We start from the raw sequence: 25,649 nt of genomic DNA, 5'->3' as shown, positions 1-25,649 counted from the left end.
ACAAAAAAAAAAGTGGTTTTGAAATTTCAGTTTCCCCTTTCAAAACAAAAAAAAAAAAAAAAAAAAAAAAAAAAATGTGAATGAAAATTACAGCCTGCATATTGTCATACTATAATTGCATACTATAATCATGATCATAATACTATGATTGGTTTGTAATACATACCTAGTAGGTATGCAAATACCTGATTATGATTACCTACACTAATGAATGATAACAGTAGATAGGTACTATATGTCATAGTATGCAAATATCGTCTACAAGAGTGAGTCTAGTCTAATCTAATCACATTTTTTCCAAGATTTTCCTTAACAAGATAAAGCTGCGTAGATGCGTACGTATGTACCTACGTACATATCAAGTCCAACCCAGTTTTTAGTTCGTCCTTCCTTTACTATTACAATAGTAATAAAAAGGTATAAGGGACGGACTATTAATTGTATTCGCTTCGGTGTCTGTCACTCGGTCGGTCTGTCTGTCCCCATAGAAGGACTTATCCAAACCTGGTCGACCTATATATCAAATTAAAGGTCTTTTTACAAGGAAAACGAAAGTAGTGGTGCAAATTTTGTCCAGAAAACCATAAAGCCAAAAATATTGATGCGTTGTATTTTGTTTAACAGAAATCGACCAAACCAAACCATCATGGGCACTGCTTCCCCTCCAAGTCTAGATGATTTCTACGAGGGAGCGGAGATTTTGATGACGGGGGCCACAGGGTTCCTGGGCAAACTGCTGATTGAGAAACTACTGAGGAGTTTCCCACGTGTCAAGACAATCTATGTGATCGTGAGGGCGAAGAAGAACCAGAGTCCGCAGCAGAGGATCGATAAAATGCTGGACACTGTGGCAAGTTGACCAATCTGTTTACTTACTTTCCCTATTAATTAACTCTTTACCATAAAGTCGGACAAACAGACAATTTTCGCCGGTCAGAATAAGGAATTAATTAGTTTTACCAACTTATAAGTAGGTAATACCTACCTCTGTGCTCTGTACCTACTTTACACACCCCTAGATACCACCCAGAACTGAATGTTGACACTAACCTGAGAATATTTTATGTATAGTAGGAAATTAGCACGTTGGACTTCGGATCTGGAGGTTGGTGGTTCGATCCGAGTCCAAGTCATAAAATTAATCATTGCATTGAGTCGAATACCTACGATAATACAAACATATTCATGTCAATGTCAAGTATTTAACTTAACACAATTAAACTTGTTTATTAGGTAAGTATGATTAAGTACCTATCGCAGTGGACCTAACCTAACCCTACTTGACTAAAGCTTTTTTTTTCAGCTAACCAAAAACCGGATTAGCCTTGGTTAGGGACGGAACTTTTTTTGTTATCGAGTCCATATTTGGTGATAGGTATGTACATACCTACTTTTTTTTAGTTGTGGAACAGGGTTAACCATGAGTGAACTAAAAATTGGTAACTAGAGGTAGGTATTTAGTTGTTTAGGTAAATACCTGACTATACCTCCTTACATAAAATCCGCCCCGGGCGGGAATCGAACCCACGGCCTAGCGCTTACAAGGCAGACGCACTACCAACTAAGCTAACTAGGCTGGCTGAGTCGATTTGACAAAATGTAAATAAATAAAGTAACATTGAAAAAATACCGTTTGCTAAATTGTCAGCGTAGTTAGGGTCTTTTCTGACGAAATTCCTGTGTGCGGAGTCCAGTATGTAGGACTATTGCACCCATTTAACGTCACTGTATTTAGCTTGTAGAGTAGAGCGTCTGCCTTATGAGCGCCAGGTCGCGGGTTCGATTCCCGCCCGGGATCATTCTAGAATAGGTACCTAACAGATAAGGCTCATTCTAGGAATGGCTGTGGCTGGCTCCTATCCTGTCTTTCTTCTCTCTTCGTTTTCGGGACGATCCACCAAACCTCTCAAACCTCTTAAAATAATAATAAATGTTGTTCGCATGAGAAATTCGTAGGGTACTAGCGCAAAATGCAAATCTGTTTTTGCCGCTAGCCACTTTTGCCGCTGGCCACGGACCTTAGAGTTGACAGCAAAAAATAATAACAAAAAATACTCATTATCCTTTATCCACGAGTAATAAAAAAAAAGCTCTATTTCGTAATATTTGACCTCTAAATATATAGGTACCCGTATTTTACTTTATTTGACAATAATAGAAAGTAACTCGAAATTTGTCGCGACGACCTATGAACTCAAAGCGAGAAAGTTTTAGATAACACTTCAGTCTATCATTTAAGACCGGTTTTAGCGTTACCTATGTTAAACTACGCCGAGGAAGGCCAATAAATGGTTGGGTGACTTGTACGTGAGATGTTTGCTGCTACACTACTTGTTCGGCTACATTTTCGACCTGTTCGCCTGGATCAGTGGAAATAGTTTGAGGTAACATTTGTTTCACCTTAGAATATGTTGGTTAGTTTTCGAAGTTTTGTTGGGTTGAAGAGGATACCACGAGGTGTCATCAAGGTCAGAGAGCAAGCTCAAGGCCCCCGAATCGTAGGGGTCTGATGAGGGATATTCAGGTACATAATTATGTCATTGTACCCTACTTCCTGAGACGGACTTGACCGTAGTCCCATTCAGGTACCCTCAAGAGCCACTGTTACTGTCTGTGGCTTGACAGGGCTGGTTTTGTCTCAGTTTTACGTCCTCCAGCGAGACGATATGACGAACATAAAAAAAAAAAAAAAAAAAAAAAAAAAAAAAAAAAAAAAAAAAAAAAAATGTAATTGACCGGCCAATAAAAGTACCGGTCCACAATTGCTGACAAAAAATGATAGGAAGGTTGACATTATTGCGCAATACTTACATCCGAAGTAGGTACCTACAGGTTTCGGGTATTTAGGTGCAAAAAAATAGGTTCCAAATGCGAAAAAAGTGGCTTAAAAAAGTGACTCAAAAACTAAACTAAATCATCTGAAGGTTGGGTGAGGTAGTTATCGTGTTGGAGGAAACCAAAGATTTAATTTTTGAAGAGATTTGCCACAGGGCACCGAAAAAAAAAAAAACTATTAAGGTCTTATCGTCTCGAAAGCAAAGAGAGAAGGAACATAGGATAGAAGAAAGCCAGCCTTTCCGAGAACGAACCTTGAGCGATCATGATCAAAAATTGGCCCTGGGCAGGAATGGAACCCGCGACCTGGCGCTCATAAGGCAGACACTCTACTCTACAAGCTAATTACAGTGACGTTAAACGGGTGCAATAGTCCTACAAACTGGACTCCGCACACAGGAATTTCGTCAGAAGAGACTCCCATTTCAATGTTCTATGCAACTAGGCTGACATTTCCAATACTAATATTGCAAATTCCATACATTCACATATTCTTTTTCCTCCACTAGTTACAGTTCCCTCTATTTTCAACGGAGGACAAGGTTGCCCGTGGGAAGCAACGTTGAGATTGTACGTACAGTGTAGAGTTAAGAGCTCATTTGTGTGAGAAAATGTGAAAAAAATGTCGCTTTGAGTTCATAGGTCGTCGCGACAAATTTCGAGATCAGAGCTCATTTGTGTGAGAAAATGTGAAAAAAATCCAAACCAGTTTTTTTGGTTTTTTGGCTTTATGGTTTTCTGGACAAAATTTGCACCACCATTTTCGTGATCCTGGTAAATTACCGGCGGAAATTGAATCCGCAACCTTGTACTTACAAAAAGCCCACTCCAAGGCTTAGGTGTAAGGGGAAAACAGCCCTAAGGATGGGTTAAGCTTCTACGAATCGAGCGCTTACAAGGCAGACGCTCTACCTTTTAAGCAAACTTGGCTGGCATAAAGGATAAGTTATGTATACCATTCTATTCTATTCTATTATGGGACTGGTTGCTCCTCTCCCGAGAGAGTATGCAAATATTAACACTGCGACCTCTGTAGATCTATTGTGACTGAGCTGCTATCCCTGGCCTTGATGGAACCTAGAAGTAGGTACCCTCACTGGTATATTTCAACCTCTTCAGTTTCTCTAAAATTCACCTGCAGCACCTCTAAAGAGTCTGCACAGGCCCCGGATTTGGGCCTTAGTCCGGACGATAAGAGACTCGTTACGTCCAAAGTGAATCTCGTATTTCACTGTGCTGCCACTTTACGTTTCGACGAGGAGTTGAAGGAAGCCATCCGGACTAATATGTGTGCCACCCAGACCATGCTGGACCTTGCGAAACAGTGCAAAAACCTGAAGGTAAAGTATTCTTATTTGTTGTTTTTCTAAAGGTGGGTTTCAACAGACTCCTATTTAGCCCCAAACAGCCTGTTTGCTTAACAGGCCTGGTGACTGGTGAGCCTATATACAAATCTAAAGGATCTTAATAGCTTAACAGGCCTTTTTGCAAAAATATTGGTGAAATCCACTGTAATTCTTTAAGTAGGTTCTTGATAGAGGGAACTATTAATAACGGAGGTCCTAACGTCCCGAAATCTATGAGAAAAAGGGGAGAAGCTCCTCTAACAGTTCTGAGAGCGGAGTCAAACCCATGGTATCCGTGACCTAACAATAGCAAAAGGTTGGCTTCCTCCCAAGCTAACTAGGCTGACTTTAAAAACTAACGCTGTATTTTCATTTCACAATTTCCCCTCTTTGGGCGTGATGGTGCCTGTATTAAACCACAGGAAAAAGAGCCGAAACAAACTTCAGAAGAAGTTAAATTCCTAAAGGAAAGTTCAACTGAAGTAATCATGTGTGCCACCCAGACCATGCTGGACCTTGCGAAACAGTGCAAAAACCTGAAGGTAAAGTATTCTTATTTGTTGTTTTTCTAAAGGTGGATTTCAACAGACTTCTATTTAGCCCCAAACAGCCTGTTTGCTTAACAGGCCTGGTGACTGGTGAGTGGTGAGCCTATATACAAATCAAAAGGATCTTAATAGCTTAACAGGCCTTTTTGCAAAAATATTGGTGAAATCCACTGTAATTCTTTGAGTAGGTTCTTGATAGAGGGAACTATTAATAACAGAGGTCCTAACGTCCCGAAATCTATGAGAAAAAGGGGAGAGGAGCTTTGAAGACTAACAGTTCTGAGAGCGGAATCAAACCCATGGTACCTGTGACCTAACAATAACAAAAGGTTGGCTTCCTCCCAAGCTAACTAGGCTGACTTTAAAAACTAACAAACTTCAGAAGAAGTTAATGTCTGAAATTGCTTTCCACAGATGTTCACCTACGTTTCGACAGCGTTTTCCAACTCCTACCGCAAGAATATTGAAGAAATTATCTACAAGGCACACACTCACTACTCAGAGCTCCTCAAAATATCCAAGCTAGATGTAGATGATCCCAAATATCAGGAGACACGTGAAAGGTAAGGCATCAGGCAGACCCGACAGGCGGACCTGATCAGGTGTACCTGTCAGGTCTATCTGAAAGTGAGTGGCTGGTCTAAGGCTAGACCACTTGGGAAGTTACTTTACCAACGACCGTGGTGCAGGGGTTAACGCGTTGGACTTTGAAAGAGTTGGCATAAGCAAAACTCCCCTTGTGTATTACGAGACGAGACCTTTGTTTCCCAGGTTTTTAATTGAAAACTTCTAATTTCCAGATTATCACACGAAAACATGAACACCTACACACTCACCAAAGCTGCTGCAGAGCAGTTACTTTGTGAAGAAGCTCAGTTCTTCCCCGTATGCATATTTCGGCCAAGTATAGGTAAGCCAAGAATGGCAGAAGTAGGTGGTAGAGAAAGGTCCAAGCTAATTACTTTTGTCAAGGTTTGATGGAAGGATCGAAAATTTTGATCGAGGGAACTCGTAAAAGTATATGTATGTAGGTACCTACCTACGGAAACCGACGGAGCACGCCAAACCAACTTTAGTTCCAATCCAACAATTCAGCAAGTAAGACCCCCCCTGTATCTACCTAATTTTTACAAGCCAAGTTGTACCTAAATCAAGACCCCTTTGCGCAAGGAAAATTCCCCAATAGAGAAAGGTCCAAGCTAATTACTTTTGTCAAGGTTTGATGGAAGGATCGAAAATTTTGATCGAGGGAACTCGTAAAAGTATATGTACCTACCTACGGAAACCGACGGAGCACGTCAAACCAACATTAGTTCCAATCCAACAATTCAGCAAGTAAGACTCCCCTGTATCTACCTAATTTTTACAAGCCAAGTTGTACCTAAATCAAGACCCTTTTGCGCAAGGAAAATTCACCAAGATCGGGCATCCCTTACGGTCCTATACCCTTCTCCCCTTTAGCTACGGTTACGTAAATAATTCCTTTAAATTCGCTCCTTCTCTCCCCAGTGATCTCCACTTGGAAAGAACCAATCCCTGGCTGGATAGACAACCTGTACGGCCCAACCGGCCTGGTAACCGGAGCCCAAGCTGGAGTGGTACGAACCTTCCTGGTAGATCCCGACGTGAAAGCTGACATAGTTCCTGCCGACTTGGTGGTCAATGCGCTCATCTGCGCGCCGTGGAACGGTCATGAACGGTAAGGCGCGCCATGTGCTCGCTTTTGTGCTCTTGTCAAAAATTTTGGTCTTTTCAAATTCAAACTTTTAGTCACTTGCGCTCTTGTTGAAACTTTTGGTCTTTTCAAATTCAAACTTTTGGTCACTTGCGCTCTTGTTGAAACTTTTGGTCTATTCAAATTCAAACTTTTGGTCACTTGCGCTCTTGTCAAATTCAAAACTTTTGGGTTGGGGCTCAGGCTCTTATACTCGTATATCTCACCTCCAGGGCCGAGGAGTGTAGGTACATTCCTTAAAATTACTATTTGTCTTTTCCTTTCAGCTTCCATAAAGACCCAAGCTGTCTGCCCATCTACAACTACGTCAACTCAAAAGACAATCCCCTTACATGGGGTGAATTCATAACCAAATCCCTAAAAGAAGGAGTCAAGATACCTTCATCACAGGTAAATACTAAATAGACCATCAATAACTTCAGAGGGACAAGGAAAATTTGACTATGTAATAGTCCTTCTAGATATTTGGGCTATAGCCAGCTGTTCCTAGAACGAACTATATCTACATTAGAGGCATCAAAGGACAGCAGATGGCAAAAAGGGGCGTCAAAGGACACTGGGGGGCGGGAAAGGGCGCCAGATAGCCAAATAGGGGCACCAGGGGTGGAAAAGGGTGCCAGAGGGGCGGCAAAGAGCACTAGAGGTCCAAAAATTGGCGGCGAGGAGGCGGTATATGGCGACAGAAGTTAGTAAATGGCGGGCGGTAAATTGCGACCAAAGCCCCAGGGGGGCGGCAGACAAAGCTCCAGGAGGGCGGCCAAGCCGACGCTTCGCTTCGGCATGCCGGCCCCCCGCAGCGTGCCGCCCTGTTCGCAGAAACAGTTTGAACAGGCCTTAATCCGGGGCTGACTAGTTAGCACTATTTTTCTAGTCACATGTCACTATAACATTATCTAGTCACAAGCCTTTGAGCTTCTTAGATAGTGGTATAACTTATAATATTAACATTTTAGTCGATTGAGTTTGTATGAAATAAAAATAAATAAAGATAAGGTAGGTATCTTGGGGGGGAAAAAAGTTAAATGTTCCTTTGTTCTGTGTTCTATATCCTTTGGAAAAATAAAACTTCCATACCATAAGTAATAAGTAGGTACCTAATAATTGTATGCCTTTTCATTCTCCCCCTCACAGACACTGTGGAGTTATGTCCTTCCAAGAGATTACTATTATCAGTATCACAATCTTCCTATCAGATGATGGTGAGGCGTCACAGAAGAATTTGAGGTCTCATCAGGATTTGAGGTCACAGATTCTGTCCTAGGATTTGAGGTCACAGATTCTGTCCTAGGGTGTGACGGCAACTGCATAATCCACAGTAAGTCTCCCTGGCTCATTTTCACACTCACTTCCGGAGTGGTCTCATTCTCGTATGTGTTAGAGCTACTCACCATTCCACCGAATGCTAGAGTGTGATTATCTGTGGGTGAGAGAGTAAAACTCGATTAACTATAGTCTAGACGTCATGGAAGGAGGATTGATTCCAAGCGTCCAAGGAATAGGTATATATAATTATATAAAAGATAAGTGTTTCATGCCCATCCCATAGTATGTCCCTCATCAGATGGGCGATATATATTTCCCATTTAGTTTTGAGTAAAACTTGATTTACCCTAGTCTGATAGCATGTTAAATACACCAGTGCTCAATAGTTTACTGGAGTTATGCAACTATATGCGTGGTTGATAGCCAGATGGGTGACCATCTGGGCTCCATTAATCCTGGGTGAGGTTAACGTAAGGAGGCGGTTAGCTTTCCGAATGGAGGGTAAGACCACCATTACTAAAAATCTCAAGTTGGATTTGACCAATGTTTTTTCATCCTTTAGGAGGCCTGTTAACCTAACAAGCTAACAACCTGGTAAGTTCCATTTGATTTGTATAGGCTCAACAGGGTCGTTAAGCTAACAATCTGTTAGGAGGTAGAAAGAAGGTTGGTGAAACCCACCCTCAGCAGTTATACGTGGCTTCAGCGCCATGGGACAAAATCTAAACCAAGAGGTAGATCGATCCATTACTTAAGGCAGGGAAATGTTACTTACTTAAGTTCCACTTGAGTCCAGTAGAATACACTTGCTGCACTGGAGATCCCACGGGAATGAGGCCCAGCGTTTTCTTCCCACTTGTGAACCTGAAGGAAAAATGTAAGATAAAGATACATAAATAGAATGTGTGTTAGTAATATTACCTGATTTTGTACTGTTGGAATGAAACAAGTCTTTTTTCTTCAGGGGAAAAATTTCCCACATTAAAAACTATGAAATAGGTAGATACAAATATCCATTTCAGGGTAAACCGCCCAGCCTAGTTAGCTTGGAGCGCACCCTCTGTCTTGTAAGCTCAGGGTCGCGGGTTAGATTCCCGCCCGGGGCGGATTTTATCCTGAGCGGAAAAGGCTTGTTCTCGGAACGGCTGGCTTTCTCCTTTTCTGTTTTCCTTCTCTCTTCGCTTTCGGGACGATAAGACCTTAGCAGTTGTAGTTCCCCTATCAAAACTCTTATCCCAAAAATGTGATTTTTAGCCCATGATGGTTTGTAGGTATGTTTTATCTTACCCTGGATTGAGATGAATTCTGTGTAGTCCAGCATTGGCTCTGAGTACCCAGCTCATATATTTCGCACTGAGTAAGTAGATAGGGAGACTGGACTTATACAGGGTGTTTATGTTGGACATACAATGGTCCAGTCGGCCGTTGAATTCCACGATAGATATTAAGTAGTCAATCTGAAAAAAATGTAAAATAGCCTAGTTAGTTCGGTTGGTATTACGTCTGCCTTGTAAGCGCTCGGTCACGGTTCGATTTCCGCCCGCGGGCGTACTTTATCCTGAGCGGATAATGTTTGTTCCTGGAACGGCTGACTTTCTTCTACTCTGTCTTCCTTCTCTCTTTGATTTCGGGACGATAAAACCTTGGCAGTTACAGTTCCCTTTATCAAACCTTTTTTTTAGGTACTAATAGTAAAAGGTAGGTAATTAGTAATAATAAAAGGTAAGTTTGGTTTCTTACCTTCTCTCTTTTGGTGATCTCCATCACAGCCTTCTGAAAATCAGTGTAGGATTGATCGGGAGTAGGAACTATATCCGATCCTAGGGCGAGAAACCTCCCCATACTATTTGAGCTGACCGAATCAAAATCCCCAGTCACTAGGTCTGGCCAGTATAGGGCCGGGTCTAAGTTGTGCTGGTTCAGGAACAATAGCCATCGGTCCGTGCCCTGGTCTACGGTACATCGGATTTTTGCTGAAAAATAATAAAAGGTCTGTGAAAGATGGGCTTTACGGGCGTGGCCAAACTTAGAGATAATAAATGATTCAGAAGACTATTGATCTCGGGAAGTCACTTTACAACTAACTGTAATTAAACTCACATGAAGGGATAAACGTTTCTTCGATGTGCGAAACACTTCATCAGAAGACATGATATTATTGAGTAACCTTACTTAACTTTAAGATCATTGATCATCCTAAAGTGTGGTCCTAGGCCGCAATTTAAACAGAGAGAATACGAGCCTTAATTTTTTCTTGCTAAAGAAATAGCAAAGGTTGAGTGCGAAGGGTATCCACTCATAAAATAATAATGAAAAAAAGGCTAGAAATAAGGAATACATTTTTCAACAAAGCGCAACCCCGCGCCGGGAATTGAACCTGAATTAAAGCGTAATAATAATAATAATAATAACACTAACCTTTTCTCCACAAATTGGTGAGCACACTGGCGTGCACTTCGATTGGTCGATTCAAAAATATATAAGACCTTGTTTAGACTGCGGGAGTAAAGGGACTTTTCAGTCTCATTCTGGCAGGATAAACAAGGTATATTCTATTCTAAAAATAACACTAACCTTTTCTCCACAAATTGGTGAGCACACTGGCGTGCACTTCGATTGGTCGATTCAGGATGATAATCCCGTAGGAGAGCTCGTCATTGGTGGCATTCCAGACTTGGTCGGGGTACCAGTGAGTTTCTTTGAGTTCAGTAGAAGGGAGTCCTCCCATCTGAAGAGCATTGGTATCAATGTGGCTGGACTTTGTGTAATGAGCATAGCTAACTAACAAAAGGAGGCAGAACGGGTAGGTTTTCGAACGGAGAAGAAACCGGTATCAATGTGGCTGGACTTTGTGTAATGAGCATAGCTAACTAACAAAAGGAGGCCGAACGGGTAGGTTTTCGAATGGAGAAGAAACCACATAGCGCAAGGCTAGATAGCCGGAAAGAGCCTGGAAATCATAAGAGAAATAGAACTTAAGGCGCGTCGTTCGGGGACAAAATCGTGTCGTGTGTAGTGGGAACACTCTCATTTAAATTCCTTACGCTACCTCCAGGACATTTTGTGTCGTTCGGAAAAAAATCGTGTCGTGTGTAGTGGGAATAGTCTCATTTAAATTACAGGGGCCAGCCTAGTTAGCTTAGTTGGTAGTGCGTCTGCCTTGTAAGCGCTAGGTCGCGGGTTCGAATCCCGCCCGGGGCGGATTTTATCCTGATGGGAACGGCTGGCTTTCTCCTATCCTGACTTCCTTCTCTCTTCGATTTCGGGACGATCCCAAAGTCTCACTCACAAGAGTCAAAAAGACATACAATGGCCCATCTAAACACAATGTACAATAGTGTCCCTAGCCTAGTTAGCTTAAAAGCTAACACGCTTACCTTCTATCTAAATATATAACGCCGGGCCGGCGGATTTGATGCACACCCTCGTCGGTTCATGCAGCTCGAGGAAGAAGCCCTCCATAGGAACATCAGCATCAGCGGTAACTCCCTCCGAGTCGAAATGCCAGTACCGTCCGTTATGTCCTGAGGGAAAGAAAAAACAATTTTATGACATTACTTTTCAAGGTCAAAGAAGCCAGGACTCCCTACTTCAAGGTCAAATGAGCCACGTCTCCTTACTCTAAGGCTAAGGAACCAGGAAGCTAATGAAATTACTAGTGGAATCAGGGGATTGGAACACATCGCATCACATGCCCTCAGGTACACTCCATTATTTGTTTACCTAGCTTTGGGATCTATTTATTATATAACGCAAATGAGAATAAATTATAAATGCTAAGTTGCAAGTTCACTTTCCACTTGAGGCAAAACAAATGATGCTTGTTCTTGAAACAACTAACTTTCTAATAACCTGTCCTCCTCTCTTTGTTTTCAGGTCTTCAAGACCTAGGGTGTTCCAGTTCCTTCTATCAAAAATAATAATAATAATAAAACAATTTGTAAATAAATAAAATGATGAATAATAATAAAACACCAACAAAAACTCTGTGCTATAAATGTAATCTTTGTCAGTGCCTTACATTTACATATCATTTACCTCAGCAATATAAAGAATCAGACACTTAGACAATGTTTATTTTATTTTAAAAATTAAAAATCTGTAGGACACACTGATAAAGGGAACTGACTGACTAGAACTAAGAAGATAACCAAGTTGGTGCCTCTGATTTTCCTATCCCCAACCCCCCCTTTGAGAAAAAAAAAAGAATAAAAAAATATATATACTGTCATTTATTTATATTGTTGAGGCATGCAGTCTCCGGAGTGGTCTCATTCTCGTATGTGTTAGAGCTACTCACCATTCCACCGAATGCTAGAGTGTGATTATCTGTGGGTGAGAGAGTAACTATAGTCTAGACATCATGGAAGGAGGATTGATTCCAAGCGTCCCAGGAATATATATATATAAAAGATAAGTGTTTCATGCCCATCCAGTAGTATGTGAAGTATGTCCCTCATCAGATGGGCGATACATATAATAAGAATAAGAAGCCCCCCCCCCATGTGTATTGGAACCACCTTGTATATAATTATGGCTAATGGACCAATTAATTAATCAAAAAAATATTCCACATCTTCAAGAAATAATAAATCCTTTGTCAATACTGGTGAGTACCATTATTATCCTGTTTTTATTTGCAGTACATTGATTACATAAGAAGCTATTGTCAATGATATCGTAAGAAATTGATTAGGTAGGTAGGTACATCACTTGGGCCAGCGATTTTCAACCGGGGGTACGCAAGAGAGAGACCCTCTGGGGGTATACGAGAAAAAATTGTAATCCTATTATTCTATGTCTATCACAACCAAATCCACCTAGAATCTAGATTTACAAAGGAATATTTACAAACATAACAAATAGTAGTCATGAAAATTGTAATAAACTAATAAATAACAGAAACACAAGCGATATCCATCGAACATAGTGTACACTTCATTAGGGATTAGAGACTTTTTTTTTCAATATCGATATCACAGAAATATATCGGAAATAGGGGAAATATATCGATATAGTATCGATTATCGGGAAAAAAATATATCGATATATTTTCGATACATCGCATCATCCCTACTCTTCATAACCAAGAGATTAGAAAGTTGTCCTATCCAGTTCGATGGGTTGATGTCGTCTTAGATTTGGAGTCAAAGAGTTGTAAATTATAAATCTAAAATTTAATATATTTAATAGTGCATAAGTTGTATAACTACTTTTCTATTTTGAGGAAAAAATATTGTTTTATTTTGAGGTATATACATACCTATAGCTACTTTTTTGAGGTTTCATAGAGGGAACTGTAATTGCCATGGTTTTATCGTACCGAAAGCGAAGAGAGAAGGAAGATAGGATAGTCGGTGTCTGGGATTAAAATCGGCCCCGGGCGGGATCGAAGCCTCGACCTAGCGCTTACAAGGCAGATTCCGGTGCGTCCAGGTAATTTTATTAGAGTAATAATACATATACCTTCATGGAAAAATGACTTCCGCGGGGCCCTAATGACCTGGTTAGGCTATAAACCTAATTGTAAGAACAAATTTGAGTCAATTCAGAATGAGCTCATTCGAACGATTGAGTCATTCCCGTTACCTGTCATAAATCATTGATCACAATCCGATATACCTGGGTAGATAGAATACCTATACCTACTACGTATATTACCTACAGATAAAACTTGAACTTCAGATTTAAAAAATAAGGAAAGTAAAAATAAAATCGCTTTCTATCCCGTTTCACTTTTTTCAAAGAACTGGATCTATAAAATCCGTAGCGGACATTAGTGACGTGGTGACGTCCTTGCAAGGTTAGAGGTGTCATCTTCATCATCTTCTTAAGATTTTACGAGCTGTCCCGTAATAGGGCTGCTCAGGTGCTCAGTCATCGTTCCCGGAACCAGTTCGTTCTATAGGAGGATTATGTTCGGACGTAAAGTTTCAGCTGTCTAAATGGGGGGTTTGAACTTCGAACTTTTTCAAAATTTCGAGCCAGCCGAAGGCCTAAAGGAAGTCAGTCGATGTTTTTCGACTGCAGTGTATGTAAATGTATAAAGAGAATGGTGAGATCGAAAGATTTTGACGGAATGAAAGTTCATAGTGCGAACGTTTTTCGGGATTTTGGGCGATGTCGATCGACCATAAAATGTAGACGTATTGTTTATGGCTTTCTTTATAGTGGCACGGTTCTCCTGGAAGAGCTCTTCCACCCACGGTGTGTGTTGAATTCACTTATTATGATGAATTTATACCTACCATGTGGATGTAGGTATTTACCGTGTGTGAAGATTGTAGACTTGAAAAAATTCATAACTGGGGAAAAATAAACATGTAACTCGTATCGTTTGCATGTAGACGTATTGTTTATGGCTTTCTTTATAGTGGCACGGTTCTCCTGGAAGAGCTCTTCCACCCACGGTGTGTATTCAACACACGGTGTGTGTTGAATTCACTTATTATGATGAATTTATACCTACCATGTGGATGTACCCTCAAGAGCCACTGTTACTGTCTGTGGCTTGACAGGGCTGGTTTTGTCTCAGTTTTACGTCCTCCAGCGAGACGATATGTATACGTATACCATACCCAATTCTATTTTGATCTACAATATTCGAATAAATTCTATTCAACATTTCTATCTCGTCTGCGCAGACTCGTACCAATCTACTCCAAGATGGACAAGGTAGTGTCCGCTCTAGAACCATTCAGTACCCGGGAGTGGGAGTGGGACAACTCCAACGTGCAGTCCATGTGGACCCTAGTACCCGCGGGGGACCGGGTTCGATTTCCGTTCAATATTCGGGACCTCGACTGGGACGATTATCTGCGAGGGAGTGGGAGTGGGACAACTCCAACGTGCAGTCCATGTGGACCCTAGTACCCGCGGGGGACCGGGTTCGATTTCCGTTCAATATTCGAGACCTCGACTGGGACGATTATCTGAGGGCTTACGTACGCGGGACCCTGGTGCACCACTTGCAGGACAAGCTGGACCCGGTGACCAGACAGAAAGCGTGGAAGAGACATAGAAGGTAAAAATATACTAGCGCAGTGATTCCCAAATCCAAGGTCACATAAGATATGTATACCTAGTAGCTAGTAGAGAAGGGCCGCAGAGCGGTAAAAAAAAAAGTTTGGGAACTGCTATTTATTCTAAATCCACTGCTATTGGGATACCTACTGAAAAGTCTCTTGGGATAAGACTAAAAAGTCCCTTTACACCCAGAGTCTAACCAAGGTTGAATATGGGTCCATAGAAATAATTTATTAGCAGGACAGAGCCTAGGTTGGCCTGGGATTAAGTTTAGAGGGTAGCCCTTCTGCCCTTTGGAGCGCATCTGCCCTTTGGAGAGAATGCCATAGGCATTAACCCCACCCTTGATCAAATTATTTTGTACCTATACATTATGTTACCATTTGTTAATATTTATTCTGTAAATAAAGTTTGATCTAATCGTTTAATAATAATAGATCGAGGGTTGGATTCCCGCCTGGAACGAACTTTATCCTAAACAGATCAAGTTTGTTCTCGGAACGGCTGGCTTTCTCCCATCCTGTCCTCTCTTTCAGGACGATAAGACCTCAATAGTTACAGTTCCCTCTATTTTCAACGGAGGACAAGGTTGCCCGTGAGAAGCAACGTTGAGATTGTACGTACAGTGTAGAGTTAAAACTTCAAGATCCTCTTCTGTTCTCATTTTAGGTTAACCATAGCTCACCAGTGCATCAAAGCCCTCCTGTATATGCTCCTGGTATTATTCCTGTATACGCTTGTCACATACACTCTGTGGTAACACCAGTCCAAATAATACAGTAGCCGAATATATACTGTGGTCAAACCAATGTAAATAATAGTAGTAATAGTAGCGCTTTGTATACTGCTCAAAGAGGACTAAAGTGTCCCTACGTAAGCCCACCCTAAGGCTTAGGTCTAGGGGCAAACAGCCCTAAAGGATGGGTTAAGCTTCAAAGAATCTACGAGTCCCTATGGCCCAGAAGTAGACATATTATTAAATGTTGAGAATAAAATTCTATGCCTCGGCTGGGATTGAACCCGCTCTTTTTGATTACCAGACGAGCGTCTTGACCATTAGACCCCCGAGGTAGTTTTTATGCCTCAATTACAAAATGTACGAAGTAAACCGGAAACAATTGTTTTAAGTCAAAAGTTTCGAATTTGAAAATTTCGGAACAGTAAATTCGGAAAGAGGAGAATGGTGAGATTTAGCACTTTTCGATAAAATGCCCGATAACGAGTTTTGGTTTTTGCACATGCACAGAAGCTAGCAATATCGTTTCGCGGGGGGAAAAACTGTACATACAATCTTTTTAATATTTAAGCAGCACACCCTATTATAAATTTTAAAAATAAAAAATATAGTATATTAATTTATTAATCATACCAAACCGTTTATGTTCTTTTTTATTTGTCCAAAATACCCTTTTCAAGTTTATCTCTGCATTAATTTATTCTTTCAGACAGATAGTTTGGTTCAAGACCTCATAGGCAGACGTTCCAGTATCAGGTGCTGGACAGTGGCCAAAGTCCCTCTATACATTATAAAACACAATACAAAACAGAAAAGGCGGGGAACTTTCAATGGGACAATGATTACCTACTAGATACAGTATCTATGTATGTATTCTAATTGCCTAATTTATAAGAGAAAATAAATTAATATGACTTCTTCTTCTTCCTAGCCTTTTCCAATTAAATAGAATCAGCGAAAAAATAAATAAATAATTATGTAATAAATAAAATTTAATTAAGTATCTAATAAATATTTAGCGTGTATTAACACATTGGCAAGTAATGCAGATACTCTCTTAAACTTAATCTAAATCATAAACCCATGTTTTGGCTAAGATAACTTTAAAATAACCGGCAGCCCTCCTCTCAATAACATAGGCATTTTTACCATTTGAAAATGACCTATGATCAGATTTTTACAATTGAAAATACCTTTTTATAAAAATAAAATCTTTACCTACATACCTAGGTAATAAAAAATAATTAATTTAAATAAACTTTCGAAGTTATAACACGTATAAAAAGTACCTACAATTTTTTTTATGATTTTGACATTGATTTTTTTTTTTTTTTTTTTTTTTGATCATACGAAATTAATAAGTACATACCCAGGTACATAGGTAGTTCGATCAATTAAAAAATTAACAAACATCACATTTAAAGAAAGAATCGATTCTTAAACCGGAAAAAAAAAAAAAAAAAAAAAAAAACACCACTGAATACCACTTTTTCACACGAAAAAGACCCGTTATTCCCGTTAATGCTTCTCTAATTTCAAGGTTACTTTTTGCTTTTTTTTTTTCTTCGCCAACTTTTTACTATCGTCATTGAATAGGACACATGTGTATTGTCCAATCGGCTGCCTTTATTTAAATAGTTATTTAAATAAATAAAAAAAATCTGACTGTGAAATTATTGTATAAACTTGGCAGTTACTCTAAATTAAACTAAAAAGATTGTATATTATAGGTACACAATAAATAAATAAATAGATAAATATTCAAATGATATTAATCCTATATTATTCTATGTCTATCACAACCGAATCCACCTAGAATCTAGATTTACAAAGGAATATTTACAAACACAACAAGTAGTAGTAATGAAAATTGTAATAAACTAATAAATAACAGAAAGACAAGCGATATCCATCGAACATAGTGTAAACTTCATTAGGGATTAGAGACCTTTTTTCAATATCGATATCACAGAAATAGGTATATTGAAAATAGGGGGAAATATATCGATATAGTATCGATTATCGGGAAAAAAATATATCGATATATTTTCGATACATCGCATCATCCCTACTCTTCATAACCAAGAGATTACTATTATCAGTATCACAATCTTCCTATCAGATGATGGTGAGGCGTCACAGAAGAATTTGAGGTCTCATCAGGATTTGAGGTCACAGATTCTGTCCTAGGATTTGAGGTCACAGATTCTGTCCTAGGGTGTGACGGCAACTGCATAATCCACAGTAAGTCTCCCTGGCTCATTTTCACACTCACTTCCGGAGTGGTCTCATTCTCGTATGTGTTAGAGCTACTCACCATTCCACCGAATGCTAGAGTGTGATTATCTGTGGGTGAGAGAGTAACTATAGTCTAGACATCATGGAAGGAGGATTGATTCCAAGCGTCCCAGGAATATATATATATAAAAGATAAGTGTTTCATGCCCATCCAGTAGTATGTGAAGTATGTCCCTCATCAGATGGGCGATACTTCCCATTTAGTTTTGAGTAAAACTTGATTTACCCTAGTCTGATAGCATGTTAAATACACCAGTGCTCAATAGTTTACTGGAGTTATGCAACAATATGCGTGGTTGATAGCCAGATGGGTGACCATCTGGGCTCCATTAAGCCTGGGTGAGGTGAACGTAAGGAGGCGGTTAGCTTTCCGAATGGAGGGTAAGACCACCATTACTAAAAACCTCAAGTTGGATTTCACCAATGTTTTTTCATCCTTTAGGAGGCCTGTTAACCTAACAAGCTAACAACCTGTTAAGTTCCATTTGATTTGTATAGGCTCAACAGGACTGTTAAGCTAACAATCTGTTAGAAGCTAGAAAGAAGGTTGGTGAAACTCACCCTCAGCAGTTATACGTGGCTTCAGCGCCATGGGACAAAATCTAAACTAAGAGGTAGATCGATCCATTACTTAAGGCAGGGAAATGTTACTTACTTAAGTTCCACTTGAGTCCAGTAGAGTACACTTGCTGCACTGGAGATCCCACGGGAATGAGGCCCAGCGTTTTCTTTCCACTTGTGAACCTGAAGGAAAAATGTAAGATAAAGATACATAAATAGAATGTGTGTTAGTATTATTACCTGATTTTGTACTGTTGGAATGAATCAAGTCTCTTTGTCAAATACTGGTGAGTATCAATACCATTATTATCCTGTTTTTATTTGCAGTACATTGATTACATAAGAAGCTATTGTCCATGATTTTGTAAGAAATTGATTAGGTAGGTAGGTAGGTACATCACTTGGGCCAGTGATTTTCAACCGGGGGTATGCAAGAGAGAGACCCTCTGGGGGTATAGGTATACAAGAAAAATTTATAATGGTGGACAAAAGCAAATTTTGAATTTTGATGGCTTATCAGTGCAGTACAGTCCATAAAAGTACTGAATTTTGACTTCAAGGTACTGAAGTACTGCATTTTTGAATGGTACTGACTTTGTTTAGAACTCAGTATCAGTAGTAATGGTACACATCAACTGAGTTAAAGGGTTCGCTGACGGAAAAAAGGTTGAGAACCACTGACTTACGCCCTATGAATGAGTTTGAAGACTAATGACAAAAATAATAATTAAGAAATAAATCGAGATTGATTAAATGACATAAATTTGAGTTTCAACTTGGTTTGAATTAAACCAGCTGAGGATATAAACCCTTTCTATTTTGCTCTACAATTCTAAATAATTACTTTTGTAGGCAAGTACCTACTTATTAAGAAAAAAACATGTTGTAATCATTTTAACCTTTAATTTTGCATGTGGTCATTATTTGAAAGGGTGACCATCTGGGCATTCACCAAACTGATTACCCCAGCCCCACTCAGGTGGGGTGAGATTAATGCAAAGCAGTGTCTAGCTTGTTGTTGAATGGAGGGTGAAACCTCCCAACCCTGACAACCTTAGCAGTTATGATGACGTTAAACCTTTGATAAGGGTTATCAAACAACCTCTAACAGATTGAAAAGCAGCTTGTTCCAAATCAAAAGTAATTTCATCAGAAGTTTTCTTATTTAGCAAATAAAAAGCTCTATAACAAGTATTTTACTTACCTCATGATGAGCGAAGAGCTCAGATCGATCTAATTCTTCAAATGTGACCTGTTCGAAGGATTGAATTGCTGAATAATGGCAGTAATTGCTGAACAAACGAGTTTCTTCTTCAATCAACTTTCCTTACTTTCCCTGTTCCCAATAAAGTTCTGATAAGAATTTAAAATTTTGAAATTTCCCGCGAAAGATTGTAAACAAACAACAGCTGTTTGAACAAAATGAGATGCGTGAAGTATTCTGTGAGTTTAGGGCGTTTTAAAGGACTTGGCCAGCACCTGAGAGCTATGTCTAACTGATGAGTTCCAATAAGAACGAAACGCGTCTTAGGCTGCTCTTAGGTGTTGGCTAAAAAATTACTAGTGGAATCAGGGGATTGGAACACATCACATCACATGCCCTCAGGTACACTCCATTATTTGTTTACCTAGTTTTGGGATCTATTTAATTTGCCCCTACACATAAGCCTCAGGCGGGCTTTTTGTGTATGAACTATGGATTTAAGCTTTTTCCTGTGGTTCAGTTTAAGGAATTCTCCTGTTTACCAGGTGAGCCTTGACCGCCACAATGACAGGATCTCTGGGAATCGAAGCCGGGGACTTTACCGCGCGGACTTACCTTTGAAATAGACCACGCCCCTATCAGCCCGTTCCACCTGTATCGTTTCGTAGTTGGCCTTGTTGCACTCGAGTCGCAGACTGTTGTTGGCTCCCGTTTTGAAGCCAACAAAGCCCTGTTCACACTTGAGCACCAGGATGGGCCGATTGATGAGGTAGAAGTAGTATCGGCAGGAATCGTCAGCACTGTCGCTGTTGGCGTACAGATGGCCGGATCGTTTGGTAGCGATGAATTTGCCGTTGTTGGCTCTCAGCGCTACCGATCCGTCGCCTTGCCAGACAAGATCGTAGAGGGCGTTGGACGATCTGAAGGGAAAAAGAGGGGTGTTAGGCCAGCCGTAGCGATGAATTTGCCGTTGTTGGCTCTCAGCGCTACCGATCCGTCGCCTTGCCAGACAAGATCGTAGAGGGCGTTGGACGATCTGAGGGGAAAAAGAGGGGTGTTACTCACTATCGGGTAGACCTGACAGGTATACCTTATACCTGATGAGCACAGGTATACCTTACACACCGTCAGGTAGACCAGATGTCAGGTGTACCTGATAGTGTGTGGCTTGTGGCAGCAATAATATGTCCATCAGGCGAACTGATGGAGAACTGATACCTGATGAAAATTCGATCAGTTCCACCTGACGGACCTGATGAGTGTGTGGCGGTTCTATCAGGTACACCTGATCAGTTCTCAGTTTTCAATTTATCTTTGGCTAGCTAATCACTATCTGGTGGACCTGACAGGTATACCTGATCAGGTGTACCTGTCGGGTCTCCCTGTGAGTGGCTGGCCTTAGACAGGTTCAACTGTAGTTCGTGCTTGATACCTACTTCTTATCTCCGGATGCCTGAATGCCACCACCCGTTTCCAACGTCCAATATCTGTCCTGCATGGTCCGAATGTACCATCGTTTGGTGGACGGGTCGAATTCTAACTGGAAGGTCTCGTGATCCGAAATCTCCTCCTGATTAGCTGTCACGTCCACTCCTGAAGACAAAAAAGAAAGGGGGACCGAATAAATTTTGAATTTTGATGGCTTATCAGTGCAGTACAGTCCATAAAAGTACTGAATTTTGACTTCAAGGTACTGAAGTACTGCATTTTTTGAATGGTACTGTCTTTTTTTAGAACTCAGTAGTAATGGTACACTTCAACCGAGTTAAAGGGTCCGCTGACGGAAAAAAAGTTGAGAACCGCTGACTTAGGCCCTATGAATGAGTTTGAAGACTAATGACAAAAATAATAATTAAGAAATAAATTGAGATTGATGAATGGCCATAATCATGACATAAATTTGAGTTTCAACTTGGTTTGAATTAAACCAGCTGAGGATATAACCCCTTTCTATTTTGCTCTACAATTCTAAATAATTACTTTTGCTTTTCACACATGGCCTTGCTACTTAGCGTGTAGGTAAATAAATAAATAGATAACTTTTTTAGGCAAGTACCTACTTATTAAGAAAAAAAAAAAACATGTTGTAATCATTTTAACCTTTAATTTTGCATGTGGTCATTATTTGAAAGGGTGACCACCTGGGCAATCACAAACTGATTTCCACCGCCCCACTCAGGTTGGGTGAGATCAATGCAAAGCAGTGTCTAGCTTGTTGTTGAATGGAGGGTGAAACCTCCCAACCCTGCAGTTATGATGACGTTAAACCTTTGATAAGGGTTATCAAACAACCTCTAACAGATTGAAAAGCAGATTGTTTCAAATCAAAAGTAATTCCATCAGAAGTTTTCCTATTTAGCAAATAAAAAGCTCTATAACAAGTATTTTACTTACCTCATGATGAGTGAAGAGCTCAGATCGATCTAATTCTTCAAATGTGACCTGTTCGAACTTTCGAAGGATTGCTGAACAAACGACTTTCTTCTTCAATCATGCCACCACCCGTTTCCAACGTCCAATATCTGTCCTGCATGGTCCGAATGTACCATCGTTTGGTGGACGGGTCGAATTCTAACTGGAAAGTCTCGTGATCCGAAATCTCCTCCTGATTAGCTGTCACGTCCACTCCTGAAGACAAAAAAGAAAGGGGGACTGAATATTAGAAATTAGAACCTTGCCTTCTAATTCTAGGTGATTGTACCTGATCATGGTTATAGGGCAGGGATTTCCAACTTCCATGTGTATGCGGGCCACATGCTACATTGGCAGGTACTTCGCGGGCCACATACACAGGGAGACAGTCGCGTATTTAGGATTTTCTTGAGGGGATGGGGGTGGATGCTCCATTTTTGGAGTCCACTGGTCCACTCCATAGTAAAAGAGCGAAAATCAAGCCCGAGGGGTCCACCCTAAAAGATTCGTGAGCCACAATAATGGTCTGGTAAGCCACATGTGGCCTGGGGCAGGTACTTGGAAATGGCTGTTATAGGGTCATAAATGTCATAATAATATAATACAACTGAGGAAAATAAATAGATAAACAAAATACTGATTAAGGTTCACACAATATTCAAGAGACTTTGGGTGGAAGAACTCTATTTAGGGTACGGAGATAACAAACAAGATACAAGAGAGAAGACTTCAGTGGTTTGGTCATATTGAGAGAAGAGACCAAGACTACATAGGAAAGAAAACAAGAAAAATGCGAGTAGTGGGAAACAGAAATGAAGTGAACGACCGGGCTGATTGGAAAAGGCTGACGAAAAATGCCGACCCCGTTTGAACGGGAACATGGCAAAAGAAGAAGATTAAGGTTCACACAATATTCAAGAGACTTTGGGTGGAAGAACTCTATTTAGGGATAAGAATTTAAAATTTTGAAATTTCCCGCGAAAGATTGTAAACAAACAACAGCTGTTTGAACAAAATGAGATGCGTGAAGTATTCTGTAAGTTTAGGGCGTTTTAAAGGAATACGTTTTCATCAAAAACATGGGGGAGGCAGCGGCGATAACACGTTAAATGGACCAGTTCTCAACAGATCAAGGAAGTTAAGTAAAATGGTATTTGGCTGGTATTTAGATGGGTGACCATCTGGGCATTCGTATTAAATTTATTTTTGTTTACCTACCTTTTCGCGACTCTATGTTTTGAGAGTTATAGGTAAAATAATTTAAAGGTCTGGTCTGTAAAATAGGAGACTTATTATAGGTAAAAGAACCTAGGTATAGGTATTAGGCATGATAGGTACATATACGTAGGATAAGGATAAGTATGCCTACATGTAGGTAGGTAGCAATCAGAGTAGAAACAAAGTGCATACCTAGGCAATAAAGTTTTCGTGATTAATTGGGATGAAAATCACTGGACTGGATCTTTATTAGGTAGGTAGGTATGTATACCTATCTACATACGAGTAGGTAGTTGTTGAAGTTGAGGAAGATGAATAAATTGAATTTTTTCCTTGGTAAATTCAATTTCTTTGAAGCCCTACATTTCTATGTACATTGAGAGGAAGAAAACCCAGTTCTGATTATTACGATTGTTACTTAGGCCCGCCACTCACTATCAGGTAGACTGAAAACTACAGGAAAAACAATACGTAGGTAATACTGTACCTACTTTCTTTGTCTGTGAGACAAGCAATGCATATGTAGGCATCATCACTTATCATTAGGTAAGTAGGTAGGTCCTATCCTGTCTTCCTTCTCTCTTCGATTTCGGGACGATAAGACCTTAGCAGTTACAGTTCCCTCTATCAAACCTCTTCAAAAAAAAGTTCATTTCCTGACAATTATGTAGCTTTGTCCTCATTGAGACTCTCATGTCACTCTTCCGCTCTCACCAAGACACCAAGTGACCAAAATCTCTCCTTCCCGCGGATATGAACCCGCTCTCCTATCCTGTCTTCCTTCTCTCTTCGATTTCGGGACGATAAGACCTTAGAAGTTACAGTTCCCTCTATCAAACCTCTTAAAAAAAAAGTTCATTTCCTGACAATTATGTAGTTTTGTCCTCATTCAGACTCTCATGTCACTCTTCCGCTCTCACCAAGACACCAAGTGACCAAAATCTCTCCTTCCCGCGGATATGAACCCGGGACTTTCTGACCACAAATCTCTTCTCGCCTCCTGACCATCATCACATTTCCTTATGACTTTATAATGATTACGCAAAGATAGAAAATGTAATTATGATAATGATTTAATTTGATTTCAGGAAGCCGTGGATTACTGTTTTATCGCATATAAAATAATTTTATTATGCAGTCCACAGAAGTTACCGATAATGATTTAATTTGATTTCAGGAAGCCGTGGATTACTGTTTTATCGCATATAAAATAATTTTATTATGCAGTCCACAGAAGTTACACACCGCGCGACTTCTGATTATTACGATTGTTACTTAGGCCCGCCACTCACTATCAGGTAGACTGAAAACTACAGGAAAAACAATACGTAGGTAATACTGTAGCTACTTTCTTTGTCTGTGAGACAAGCAATGCATATGTAGGCATCATCACTTATCATTAGGTAAGTAGGTAGGTACCCAGTTTGAAGCAAATAAACGCAATTATATTTTTTATTTTTTATTATTTTTTTTTTTTTTTACAAAGAAAAACACGTCCAAATTTGAGAACTCAAATAATAATAACAGCCTACAATAATAATATATTTATTTTAATAATAATTATCATATTCATAAGTTTAGAGAGGATATTAATAACCCTTACGAAACCTAAATAAATAAATTACACAGTACAAAATATACTTAATATAAAAAGAGGATATTTGTAACCCTTACGAAACCTAAATAAATAAATTACACAGTACAAAATATACTTAATATAAAAAAGAACATAAAAAATATTAAATATAAGAGGTATACAATAATATATATAATTTTATAAAAGAAATGTAGGTAAGTAGATATAATTAAAAAGAAAAACCATAATTAAGTAGAGAGTTTGATAAATAAAAATTATAAAACAAAAAAGTCTTTCTGATATACATAGTGAGATTTTGCAAAGTCCCTATAATTTTTTCCCATAACAAAAGCGATAAATGCAGAAACCACAAACTATTTTCCCCATGGGTCATTTTATCGGGAACTGCAAAGCCTGACTAATATTTTTAAAAAAAGGTCTGAATCTCTAGCCACTTTTGGCTAATTTTTAGTTTTAATTTAAAATAAATTATCTAATTTAATAGGAATGAATATCTTAAATTTACGCCATTTCTGGGTAAATTATATCTAAGTCTACAATCTTCACACACGGTAAATACCTACATCCACATGGTAGGTATAAATTCATCATAATAAGTGAATTCAACACACACCGTGGGTGGAAGAGCTCTTCCAGGAGAACCGTGCCACTATAAAGAAAGCCATAAACAATACGTCTACATTTTATGGTCGATCGACATCGCCCGTTCGTAATTTTAATTTTTAGTTAACATTGAAAAATTTACAATTAGTTATTCATTTTGGAATTAATTGTCTTGGATTATTGAACATTATGTTATTCTACTCCTAAAAATCTCACTGTAAAAAAAATTGCAACCAATATTGTTTCGTTTCAGACTAGTTAATAATT

The 25,649-nt window shown here is 39.5% G+C and overlaps 3 protein-coding genes across 4 annotated transcripts in view; 1 reads left to right on the top strand and 2 right to left on the bottom strand.

Annotated features, from left to right (window-relative positions):
* The window catches only part of LOC103514699 (fatty acyl-CoA reductase 1-like), a gene marked incomplete at its 3' end in the record, with an annotated part of 11,207 nt that extends 3,594 nt beyond the window's left edge, over positions 1–7,613 (top strand). Inside the window, exons 3-9 of the mRNA XM_026827469.1 lie at positions 625–850; positions 3,999–4,175; positions 5,144–5,292; positions 5,530–5,639; positions 6,239–6,428; positions 6,731–6,854; positions 7,596–7,613. Of these exons, the coding sequence (XP_026683270.1) occupies positions 625–850; positions 3,999–4,175; positions 5,144–5,292; positions 5,530–5,639; positions 6,239–6,428; positions 6,731–6,854; positions 7,596–7,613 (994 nt within the window). The remainder of the gene's footprint in view (positions 1–624; positions 851–3,998; positions 4,176–5,143; positions 5,293–5,529; positions 5,640–6,238; positions 6,429–6,730; positions 6,855–7,595) is intronic.
* Positions 7,614–7,623: 10 nt separating this feature from the next.
* Positions 7,624–22,045, bottom strand: LOC103514670 (thiamin pyrophosphokinase 1). Of its 2 annotated transcripts, none has more exons than XM_008479571.3 (7): positions 21,947–22,045; positions 10,566–10,677; positions 10,302–10,476; positions 9,468–9,700; positions 9,015–9,184; positions 8,503–8,591; positions 7,624–7,881 (listed from the first exon to the last, which is right to left on the bottom strand). In XM_008479571.3, the coding sequence occupies exons 2-7, from the start codon at positions 10,647–10,649 to the stop codon at positions 7,640–7,642; spliced, it is 993 nt and encodes a 330-aa protein (XP_008477793.2). In that variant the 5' UTR covers positions 10,650–10,677; positions 21,947–22,045; the 3' UTR covers positions 7,624–7,639. The 2 variants fall into 2 exon arrangements, with proteins under 2 accessions (XP_008477793.2, XP_017301939.1); XM_017446450.2 differs by lacking the exon at positions 21,947–22,045 and adding an exon at positions 19,553–19,793.
* LOC103514689 (protein singed-like) lies at positions 11,112–24,328 on the bottom strand. The gene is made up of 4 exons (XM_026827547.1): positions 24,103–24,328; positions 20,989–21,145; positions 20,168–20,472; positions 11,112–11,251 (listed from the first exon to the last, which is right to left on the bottom strand). Exons 1-4 carry the CDS (start codon positions 24,191–24,193, stop codon positions 11,112–11,114), a joined length of 693 nt encoding a protein of 230 aa, XP_026683348.1. The 5' UTR covers positions 24,194–24,328.
* Between the last annotated feature and the right edge of the window lie 1,321 nt (positions 24,329–25,649).

This window comes from Diaphorina citri, unplaced genomic scaffold (assembly GCF_000475195.1).
Source record: "Diaphorina citri unplaced genomic scaffold, Diaci psyllid genome assembly version 1.1 scaffold45, whole genome shotgun sequence".
Classification (NCBI taxonomy): Eukaryota; Metazoa; Arthropoda; class Insecta; order Hemiptera; family Psyllidae; genus Diaphorina; species Diaphorina citri.
Note: the sequence above shows the minus strand (reverse complement) of the source record. Positions and strands in the feature narration are given on the sequence as shown.